The sequence below is a fragment of the Emys orbicularis genome, chromosome 3 (assembly GCF_028017835.1).
Source record: "Emys orbicularis isolate rEmyOrb1 chromosome 3, rEmyOrb1.hap1, whole genome shotgun sequence".
Classification (NCBI taxonomy): domain Eukaryota; kingdom Metazoa; phylum Chordata; order Testudines; family Emydidae; genus Emys; species Emys orbicularis.
The window spans coordinates 175,330,315-175,342,412 of record NC_088685.1 but is presented as its reverse complement, the minus strand read 5'-3'; the positions used below and the strand labels follow the sequence as shown (position 1 = coordinate 175,342,412).

General features: G+C 37.7%; 1 protein-coding gene across 1 annotated transcript in view; it reads right to left on the bottom strand.

Moving 5' to 3' along the window:
* Positions 1-10,340, bottom strand: part of EML4 (EMAP like 4) — a 156,444-nt gene extending 146,104 nt beyond the window's left edge. Inside the window, exon 1 of the mRNA XM_065402276.1 lies at positions 10,274-10,340. Coding sequence (XP_065258348.1) covers positions 10,274-10,340 — 67 coding nt within the window. The remainder of the gene's footprint in view (positions 1-10,273) is intronic.
* Between the last annotated feature and the right edge of the window lie 1,758 nt (positions 10,341-12,098).

Here is a 12,098-nt window from a genome sequence, read left to right as displayed (position 1 = left end):
TGTAGGACTATCATTTTCAACAATGGTTGTGGATGGAGTTGTACTTGGGTAAATCTAGATTAGGAGAAAAGTGTTTCTTAAAAACATGTTGAAAAGGACTAGCAGGTGCTAGCTGGCTGAGTTGAACCCTTGGCTTGCATGTGCTGAAGTATAGATTTGCCTTCACTACATTACACTAGACTTTTAGAATGAGTTAGTTAGAAAGCACTAGCTATTGTGTTCTAAAAATAAGCCACACTATGTTTTCTTTTAGCTTAGACCAGCGGTTCTCAAACTGTGGGTCGGGACCCCAAAGTGGGTCACAACCACATTTTAACGCGGTCGCCAGGGTTGACATTAGACTTGGTGGGGCCCGGGGCTTAAGCCGATGCCCAAGGGCTTCAGCCCTCAGCGGCAGGACTCAGGTTACATGCCCCCCCGCCCAAGGCTGAAACCCTTTGGCTTTGCCGCCCCTCCTCCCCCACCACCACCAACACCCAGGGCGGTGGGGCTCGGGCTTTAGCCCCCCCACCCCGCAACCCTTCTGGGGTCCTGTAATAATTTTTGTTGTCAGAAGGGGGTCATGGTGCAATGAAGTTTGAGAACCGCTGGCCTAGACAAACTCTGTGATAACCATTGTCAAACACAGCAGGATTTCCTACTGTAGGCAGAGTGTGCGTGCTTTGCTTTTTTGCTTTGGAGTTCTCTCTCATTTCTTGCCAGGTGCTCCCTCAAATTACATTTGTTCTTCTGGGAAATGGGAGGGGAAGAGGAACATCGCTGTACTTATTTAAATATGAAGTTAAAGTAAGGCAAAGGGCATGTATGTCAGGTTAAAAGGTAATAAAATCCTAGAGATATATGCCGGATCCCTCCAGGGATTGCTTGTTCACAAAAGGAAGAGCATTGCCTGAAATGGCTGACGTGAAAGAGAAGGCTCTGCAGAACAGCACCAACTCTAGTACACTAAGTATTTGAATAATGGATAGTGTTTTTCCCCAGATGTGTCTGAAACAACTGAAAAAAGGGGAGTGATAAAGTACAATCAACCAGGGGAGTGATAGCTCAGTGGTTTGAGCATTGGCCTGTGAGTTCAATCCTTGAGGGGGCCATTTAAGGAACTGGGGTAAAAATCTGTCTGGGGATTGGTCTTGCTTTGAGCAGGGGATTGGACTAGATGACCTCCTGAGGTCCCTTCCAACCCTAATATTCTACGATTCTATGACTGAGGGAGAACGCCTGCTTGCGGCTAAATAAGTGACACTGAAAATTAGATTCTACCCACTCAGTCCTTTGTGCTCAAAAAAGCATCTTTTTTGTTGTTCTTGTCTTGTGTTTGGATTTTCTTTAGTTTTTTTAAAATTTAATAAGCCAAGAATTTTAACTAATCAAAAGGGACTCCAATGAGAATCTCCCCAAAAGGCAACCCAGAAACAAAGTACATAATTCCAGTGCAGAAGAACCCGAAATCGCAAACCTGTGTCACTGCTAGCAGTTTCAATCGCTCAATAAAGGGAGTTGATATAATTATGAATACCCTTCTGGTTGCCTCCCTCAGACTACCAATATCATCTCAGTCATTATTCAACTGGACTTCAGCCAGCTAGCTCAGCCAAATCCCAATTTCCAGTAAACACTGTCATCCATTACACTACATGAGACAAATTAAAGACAATGAAGTTGGGTACCATCTGCATGCTTCCTACAGACAGGAGACATATTTTTATAGTAACCCATTCAACTCAGTAATAATTATTATTAGCGGATAAGCTTGATAAATATTTACAAATATCAGAAAAGGCTAATCTGCCAAATGTAACTTGTCTGTAGAAAGATTTAGTATTTACTCTAGTTCCGCCACCCTTTCCACAGAAATTTTATCTTGTAGACCTTTCAAAACTTAACTCAGTGCCTCATATTGGAATAATTTGAAACAGAAATGCAATTCTAAGAAGCGAGTTCATTTTGACTGTAGCTGAAGTCTGACCACAGAATTACCAGTTTATTCCATTTCCCAAAAGTCTTTGTTAAATTATAGGATTAAATTATATAAATTCATATAAAATTATCTCAGCTGGATGGACTATTCACTTCTAAGCATCACACATAACGAAGTATCCATTTACAATTATATAATGGGACTGTATAATCATTATGCTATTTCTGCATAATGTTATTGGCCAAAACGCCTTGGTTAAGACATGACAAAAACACAAAACACAAAAGCAAAACAAAAACAAGAGCAAAAAAGCTTGACATGACCCTTTTGGCATCTATAAGCTTTCCCATAATATAAAAAATGTGAAATCTTGAAAATGAGGTTAACAGAATAGAATAAAGTGAGATAACACTTGGTTTGCGTGCAAGAGGGGTAAATTTAGAATTGACATTAGTAATACCTAGTAACCTGCATCTGCCATACTTCCTTCAGTTATGATCTTGGATCTCTTAAGCTATGAAGGCTCTGGCCTGACCAATAGGGGCAGACATAGTCATGCTTCAATTCTCACCGCTCTTTTCGGGCTACCCCATCGTATAAACTGCTACTCACCCAAGTGGTCCTATTGAAGTCAGTGAGTTAATGGGTACACATTACTGAGAATGCAAATGATTATGGACGGCTTCTGATAATAATCTCCTCAGAGCAGGGTCCCATGCCTTTTGTCAGTTTGTAAGCACAGTGCACATCTATGGCAGTTTAGAAATAAAATAAGATATACCTATGGGTGTGCTAGTTTTAAACATTTCTGTGAATTGGCTGCAATTCATGCTTGAAAAAAAAATATGTTAAGCAAGATTTCAAAACCAACTGCTTTCTGTTCGAGGTAAAATTCTCCACAGGGGAAAGTGCCTCTAAATTCTTAAAATCTTATTTTATAGCAATACTTGCACCAGGCTCAGCACCATAGTATCTGATCACCTTCCAAGAGTGCATTAAGCAATGTGACTAATTTCTCTCATGTGTGGTTCATTCTCTCACCTTCTCCCCAGTTTGTGTGCAGACCAGTGTTGTTGTTTTTTCTTTAAATATATCACCATGGGGTTATGTTAGAGAAGGCAAGGTCAAAGAAGTGAGCCTTGCACTTAGAGATGAAGAGGGTGAGGTTTTTGATGGTTCTAAGCTGCTGCGGGATTTTGTTTCCCAATCTTGAATCAACACCCGAGAAAACTCTGTCTCCTGCACAGATGAGTTTTCCTTTAAGATCCTTTGCATCATATAAGCCCTTAATATGAGGCTATGTAATGCTTAAGTTATGTGGAGGGCTTACATACTTATTCGGGTCCCTCTTCACAAGGGTCAATTTCACTTTTATGTGACTAAAAAACATGTACTAGGAGAGGTGGTACTAGTCCATTGGGGGCCCTAAGCAGGAATATTTTGCGCCCCCCCGACCCCAAAGCAACACACACACACACACAATTAAAAGTGAATAAGTGGCCCCTTGAGCTGCTCGGGGTCCTAAGCAATTACTTAGTCTGCTTTTTGTCTTTGTGATTTTTGAAGTGAGTTTGCTTAGCTACTTTGCTCCTTTAACATGTTCGTCTACTGTGAGAGCTACTGGGCTAATTTTCTGACAATACTCCAGGACTGTGCTATTTTTAACTAAGAATAAGTAACAGACAAGACTTCAGCTGTATAGTTTTCAGTTCTTTTCTGTGAATGATTAATCATCATCTTATTTCAGTCATCATTATCCTTTCATATCCCTCTTTGCTGGTTAATACAAATTCCTGTAACCATTAAAAGGGTGGCAAACTCAAGCACACATTTGGCAGAAATATCTCAACAATAATTTTTGATTTTTTTTAAAGCAAATCAAATTAACCAAATAAGTTACAAGCATATTACATAATATTTGTGTTATATTGAGATCTTGAGTAATAACAAAATTATACTGAGAAATATGCCAGTGACATCACATGCTTCTTCTTCCTTAGTTCTCAGTAAAATATCAATTTTTGACCTTAAAGTACAGCAAAGACAGAAAATGCCAGGTGCCCTATAACAAAATAATTTTAGCAAACTTTGTCTGTAAAATGCCCATATTTTCTGACTTGTTTCAGTTGGTCAAACAATCAGCTTGATTGATCTGATGATTAGACTAACTATCTCCATCGTTCTGCACAGGACTGACACGTGCTAAGTTATTCTGGGCAAAGCTGGATAAGACAAGACATGCTCTTTGGTATCAGTTACCTGAAAAGGGAAAAGCTATCAGAAGCAAATAGCTCTTTCATAGTAAGTTTACTGCAAGAGAGACCCTGTGTACACTGGCCTGCAAACAAAATTAGCTGAACACTACACGTTAAGTTAACTTCATTTCTAAACTAATGTATTCATACTGCTTAGCCCAACTGAATTAATACTGAATTATCTGAAGCTGCTTTACAGTATGTTCATTTAAATTCTGTGCCCAGACCAATTTAGACTGGGCTAAAGTGTTCCATTTTCTAACTCTCCTACAGGTAAGTAAAACTATATGAAAATGCTAAGGAACATAATTTACAAACAAATATACGATAACTGATGCAACTTCTTTGGCAGAATCCTTGCCCCATTGAGGTCAATGGCAAAACTCTCACAGACTTCAGTGGGGCCAGGATTTCACCATCAATCTTTAAAATTGAGAGCTCACTAAATCAGGGACTGTCACTGTTCTACCAGTTTGTGCAGCGCCTAACACAATGACGCCTTTATATCTCTAGATTAGAGCTGGTTGAAAAATATAGGGGGGGTTTCGTGGGAATTTTTTAAAAATGTTTTCCCCCACTGTTTTTGTAGAAATTTCCCATTAAAAGTTTTAATTTCATTTTTAATTGAAACATTTTAAGTTTTCAGCAAAATTTGAAATTATTCTATTTTTCTTGGGGGGAAAAACAGACATTTTTCATTGCAATTACTTTGATGAAAAAATTTCACATCAGCGCTACTCTAAACACTACTGTAATAGTAATGATAATAAATGTAAAAGTCTGATGTTAAAAATTAAGATGTACTACACACTTAAAAACAGAAAGCGAAGACAGATAATATACTTTAAAATTAATGATTCATATAAAATATTACAAAAACCCACATATTGAGAAAAGTTTAAATCACTATGGATTTTGGCTTAGTTCATGAGTACAATTTACCTTTCTATATGAAAACCAACCCTGTCCAGATGGTTTTAAAGTCACCCTAAGTTACATATTTAACAGTTAATACCAAATATTGGTTCTGACTCACTTTCCTCAGCTCTAACTTCCTGTCTGTATTGTATAAGTGCATTTTGAATCCATTTTGGTTTGGCAGGCCCAATTCAAAAACATAGTCCAGAAACATGAATGGCTGAAAACACTTTAGGTTATCACAAATTATCGTAGATCGATCTTCCTCCACCTTGATTAAAGCTCTCTACAGTTTACTAAAGGGAAAATCTCATCCTTTCCTATGAGCCTATAGAGGGGCACTTAGCCACATACAGTTCCACTGTGTGCAAGATTTGTAAAATCTGTGTATGTAGTCCACACCTCATGTGTGCCACAAGAGCTCAGCTCTGCAGAAGCTCTGTTAGTGCTGTTGTGTCTGGGCAGTAGGATCAGGTGATCCATCCCTGTGTGTATCAGCCAGTCATGCACCCTCGTGTAACTGAGTAGGAGCAGAACCTGACATGGGCTACAGTATCAGATGTGATGTAACTCTAGTGCCACTCCACGGGTTGATGGAGGGGATTAACCTCTACCATCGCAGGACCTCCCTCGGCCCAAAACACACTTATTCACAGTTACTGCGGGGAGACAAAATCCCCTTGAGACATTTCAGTCTTTTTAAAAATCAAAAACATTAAAACAATATTAGTCATATCCATGTCTAATTAAAAATAAGTGTGAATATTCTATCTTTACTTTTGCTGTCCTAGCCAGAAAAAAATTAATTCCATATCTGCTGGCCAAGAGAATTGCCATGAATTTCCTGGGTGATGGAGACACAAAGACTGCTCCCTTTCCAGAAACTGCAAAATGCAACATTAGACATTCCACAGTGTGTGCAACTGTCCATTCCCAAGGGTAGAGTGACTCCATACAGCTCGACTGCTTTAGGCTGCAATTTGGCACAAAGGAATGACCTCAGCTGAGATAACTTTCCCTTTCCACTGGTATCATAGCACAGAGCAGACTATTCCCCAGCTAACTGAGTAACAGTCACACATGGAAGAACTGTAAAATACTACTACTTAGCATCTATGAAAGTGCCTCTTCTCTGACGATGCCCAACATCACACAGCGATTCAATAGTATAGCCAGCACTAGAGCACAGAGAACCTATCTCACAGCCCCTTTGCCTTAACCAATTCCACACAACACTCCCTCCCAGTTCCAACACACCAGACTCTCAATTACTGAAAGCTATAGAGAGGAAAAGAATAGAGGAAACATGGATACAACAACCCCCTTCTCCCTTATGTTGGGGAAGAGAAGCTCTCCTGGAATCAGGAGCAACTGATAAGAGAGATATGACATCTAGAGTTTCTGGGCACTCTCTTCAATTCCTCCTCTCTCTCCCTTCTCCACACTCTAAGGGTTTGTCTACACTGCAGATTTACCTATCATTGGCCAGTTGCCAGAGTAGCTGCCAAACCCTAGTGTAAACTGCCAAATCTGCAATAAGCCACGATTTGCATCCACACAGCTTACCTCGGCTTGAAACCAGTGCTCGCTGCACCAGATCGAAGGTATAACAAGAGCCAATGGTTGGAAGTTGAAGCTAGACATCAGACCGGAAATTAGGCATACACTTTTAACAGTGAGGGTAATTAACCCTCACTGAGGATGACTGGAAGAATTTATCAAAGTTGGTGGTGGATTCTCCAACATTGGCAATTTTAAAATCAAAACTGGATTATTTTATTTTATTTTTAATATACCCTCTAGTTCAAACATACATTATTTTGGGGAAGTTGTATGGCTTGTGTTATATACGAGATCACACAAGACAATCACAATGATCTCTTCTGGCCTTGAATTCTATTAATCAAAATGGAGCTTTTCCTGCTTAAAATAGGAATTTAAACCAGTGTACTTCTACTGGTTGGTAGGCTCTGATGGATCTAACTAGGGTAAAACCCCAGAATAGCCAAGGCCTAAGTAAACTCTTTTAAAATATATATATTTCCAGACAATAGGATAGGCTAAGGTCATCCATCTTTCCAAAAACAGCTGCACAGCAATCAGTGTCATTAGAATTTGCTTACATTCATTAAAAAAAGTTACAATGTAATTTCAACTACTCAGACCCCAATAACACACTCACTGCTGGATTTTTTTTAATTCCTTAATTTTGCTTGCAAGTAAATTTATCTTCTCTGATACAAAACGAAAACCTCAATCCTGGGCTGAAACAACATATATCAGCCCAGAGCTAATTTTACAGCCAAGTTCTCTCTGAAGATGCTATTACAGGGACACTGACACTGTTTTAATTATAAAAGCCATCCTTATAACCAAACATTTGCGGAAAAATTGCCGCTACTTCTGTCTAGCACAAGTAATTTAAATTTGAATAAGCTTCTCTGCCAGGTGTGATGTGATATAACCCATGCTATAAAGGATATGCAAGTGCTCCACTCTTTAGCCTCATTCATGATGAAGGAATCTATTTTTAGTGAAAGCAGGGGATGAGCGCTTGAATGTATGCACTATAAGATCTGGAAATGGAAATCAGGATTTCCCCACAATAAGTGGAGAAAATTCCTTTCCCCCTACTCCCTCCCCCACTCATTTCTGCCAGTCACAACTACAACATGAAAACAATTACAGGTAGTGGTAAAGCAGAGTGCCAAAAGTTTGCATAGACATAACTCCTGCCATCAGTGGCAGTTTTGCCAAACAAAGTAGATCCTAGTCCTGCAAATCTTGTTTATGCAAGTAGCCCTTGTATAGGGTCAGGTTCTTATAAGGCGTGAGTCAACCACCGTTATCAGACCAATGTTTTTTGCACCTTGTATCTAAAATGTATGTTGTGGTTTTTTTAAAAAAGCATTTCAGAGTTGTTAAGCATTTATACCAAGGAGACAATTTTAGGGGGAAGATCAAAAATATGACTTATAATGGCAACGCAGTTTAAAACTGTGAAGAAGCAGCTGCTTCTCCAAAATGCTTGTTACTTAAGTTGAAATGCTTTATTTTCAAAACAGAGCAAACTCCTTCCAAAATTTTATATAATAAAATTTCATAAGAACAATTTTTTTAAAAAAAATTGCAAAGTGGAAGCTATGTTCCACAGAATACATATAGAAACAAATGGTAAGTTAATTTGTCCAATGAGGGCTAAAACCTTGATTATGACAAAGATCCAATACAAAATTGGATTATAAGATCCTTGTTTTATTATTTGTGTTTTTGTTTTAATTAGAGACTTTAACTTACATTTAACAAAGTATGTAAATTTACATTAAAGATTCAAGGCATTCTCTTAGACTACAGGATCAAGTATGATCCTTTTGTAGTCTCCTGCTTCCAATTAATTAAAACTAAAATTGCTGTTGTTCGAAGGTAGAAAGGGGCACATATTTCCAACACACATTAGGATGGAAATATTTAGAAAGATTAACAGTGAGGTAAACTTCGGACACATTCACAATTTGGAATTTCATGTTTGCCTTTAAAAATCACCAGCTTGAGATGACACCTGAATTTTTTCGGAGGATTATTAAAACCTTATTTACTAAGGAACATAAAAACATATGGGAGTTTTTGCTGAATAAGGTGCTACTCAGCATCAACAAGGATGGCCAAATATGGCCCTAAGTATTTCCATAGAACTTAGTGCCCTTTGATTTCTGTTCTGCAGGTACTTAAAGAGTTAAACAGCAGCCTTCTTCGTATTGCTGTACTTTCTGGGATTGTGTAACAATGCAAGGGATTATGAGAAGCACTAGTATTTTTTTAATTTCCAATTCATTCCCCTCTGATTGCAACATCTTAATATTACATTCTGATTAACTGTGGGTGAATGCTTTGAATTCTGCAGCAGATAAAGTACAGTAGATTTCCCATTTTAGGAATTTACCAATTAAACATGCATTGAAATCTACTGCTCTGAGCATTTACCGTTACATTTGGGAAATGTCAAAAAAAAAAAGTTAAAATATGGAATTAATCATTTCCTGTTCATCTTTTATCTTAAGGCTGTAAAGCATGTGATTTTGTACATGTACTGTTGTACTCATATGAAAATTGTCCTTTATGAATCAGTAAGCACAGCAGTACTTTTTTCAGTGAGGGATATGTGATTTTGGGATGAGTATATATTTATTGACTACCCAGCAGTATTTTCATTCCTCTAATTTGTCTCAGTGGTCTTGTCTCAGAATATTAAAGATCTATCTCAAAACTCCTTTATGAAAGAGCAGGAACCTTACAGATTGGTTTGATAACAATTGCTTAAACAAAGGAAGTTCGTGTTGAAAGTTTTTGCTACTCTTACTAAAGCTTCAGTCAAAGTTAAAAATGAAGAGAAAGACAGAGTTAAGTTTGTGGGGAGAACATGCCATGCCATGCAGAAACAAAAATACAGCATTGAACATACTTGAAATATCAGCATGTGTGGTTATTTTAACTACTTATTGTGAATGAATCTTTACTGCCTCCTGCCACAGGAGCCCGATGCAATCAAAACTTTCTTGCAGGGGCTTACTTAATTTTTTAATACAATGCTGAAGTTGCAATAGACAGTTTTCTGAAGCATTTCTCAGTGAAAGGCTTGATCATATATTAATAGATCATATATTAATTTGAAATATTTCTCCGTTTAAAAGGAAAAAAATCATTGTGATACATTTTATGATCTAGCATGCTATTTTCGGGGGGCGGGGGGTATTCACACTACAAAAGTCACAATGCCAAGAGTATTTTCCATCAAACTTTTAGTTTAATTATTCCGTCTCTATTAAGTATTTTATATTGTACATGTACACTAGTAAAAAGTTGTTTTGTTTACTTTCTCAAGGCCACTATGCATTCTGTTCTGTAAATTACATTATAATAAGCTATCTTGATCTCTGAATAAGCACACCTTGTTGGCTGTAATGAGGGTGCAGAGTTACTGATATATGCAGATAAATATTTGTCATGTTATTTACTTGTGCGTATTTTTTTTTTTTTTTTTTGGTGTGGGCTAAGGGGACCAGCAAAGAAAGAGTTGGAACTCATTTTAGCAGTCTTTAGCACAAGATTTCTTTTGTCATGATTCATAAGAATTTTCAGAGACTGCACTGGCATTCCCAGTAAAGAAAAGATAGATATACTTTACCAGTGCAGAAGTTCATAAGTGCTGAGGAATCACACACTGAAGCAAGACAAGGCAAGCTGTCTTCCATTCTTGTCACCTATGTTACAAGTACTATAAAACCAGTTGTGTCTACGTTTCTTGCTGCCTTCCCAGATAGTTTCAGAGCAAATTGCAGCTCTGTAAATCTGACGGCATACTTTGAATTCTGAGGAAATCCTCCCAGTCCAGATGGCCCACCACAAAGCACTTCTGTGTTGGCACAAATAAAAACTCCTTAAGATAGGTCTCCTCCTTCTGCCTCTCTTTGCACTCTGAGCAAGAGGAAAGCTTCTGCTTTTGAGAGAGAGAGGCAAAAGGGGGTGGGATGCAGACAAAAATCTGAGACTGTTTCAGGGAGTGGCTAAATCTCAGACATCAGAAATACAATAATAAAGGCACTCACTAAGCCATGCACTACACAATTTGTCACAGTGCACAAGCTATCAATTAAAGATCTCAAATGTTACAACTCTGTTACCTCTGTTTTAGCAAAAGTCTGAGGAATTCACAGAATTCTTACTAACTAGTTTTCAAAATAAGGAGAAAAAGAGAAAAAAAGGCTATTGTTTCTACACAATTAGAGTCCATTCCTACCCCCATTTAAATCAACAGGAATAAAGTTGGGCTCTTAATTTAGAGACCTGTACCTCTGCTATTTCTCCTTCAGATTAAGCTATACTGCCACTTGTCCTCAATGTGTGCTAATCCACAGGTTTTTCAGATTAATTTTCACAAAATTAAAAAAGCAACAACTGAATTTTTATTCACCTACATAGACCTGAATAAACAATTAAAGTTAAGAATAACTAACCATGAGGATTTCCAATGTTGAATTTTAAATAACTGGAAAAACAAACAAAAACAGTGTAAATGAAAACTCTTACTGTCCCAAAGTGTTGGGTTTGCTCATGTATTACAATCAATAAAAATTTTAACTGCAGACAAACAATGCATGAGAAAATGGAAGTGATATACCAATTTTTGGTATTTTCATACCATATCTCTCAAAATTTAAAAGTAATGATACCACTGGCAATATGCTTATATGCACTGTTTTGCAATAAATTTAAGTGTAATATCCTAGTTTAAAAACTAGCTGCTTTTGCGATGCTATCATTCCATTAAGTGTGAGAGAACTCATATTACAAATGCATTACAGTCTATTTAATATGACCACGCTTTTGTCTGTCTTGCAAAACCAAGTAGAGCCAGATGAGAACTAATGAATGCAACATGTGCTCATTCTTTTGGTAGCTGTGCCTGAAGCCAACTGGCAGAATGAATACAGTAAGATAAATGTCAAAACAAAGGAATCGGTGGTTACATATTGCATATATTTTCCCTTATATCTCTGATATGCTTTAAATAATCTAGCACTTTCAAAGCTTTGCAGAGCCATAGAAAGGCAAAAGTTAAATACCTGCAGCAAAAGAGAGAATAAAAAGAGTGGGGTATCAGAAACAAAAGCATGCTGGGGTCAAGTCTCACCATTCAAAAGGCAATAGGCATGTGATACTGTCTGAGCTCTGAACATCTTTCACTCCTCTAATGTGAATTGTTCTTTAAGAGTTTGTGACAGCACATTCTTAAAAGTAAAAATAATACACAAGATGATGTTTTTCAAACTCAAACTCCCTGAGCTAGTTGATTCCAGCAAAAATATGTGCCTTGTAGCAACTCCTGAAAGCTTCCCTTTGGGGAAGGAAAGAATTTACCTTATAAGAGATTAAAACAGAAATAAACATAAAATCAGATGGGCTGTCACCAGGACACTCAAGTCTACACAACTCTTGCACCAGTAAGCAGA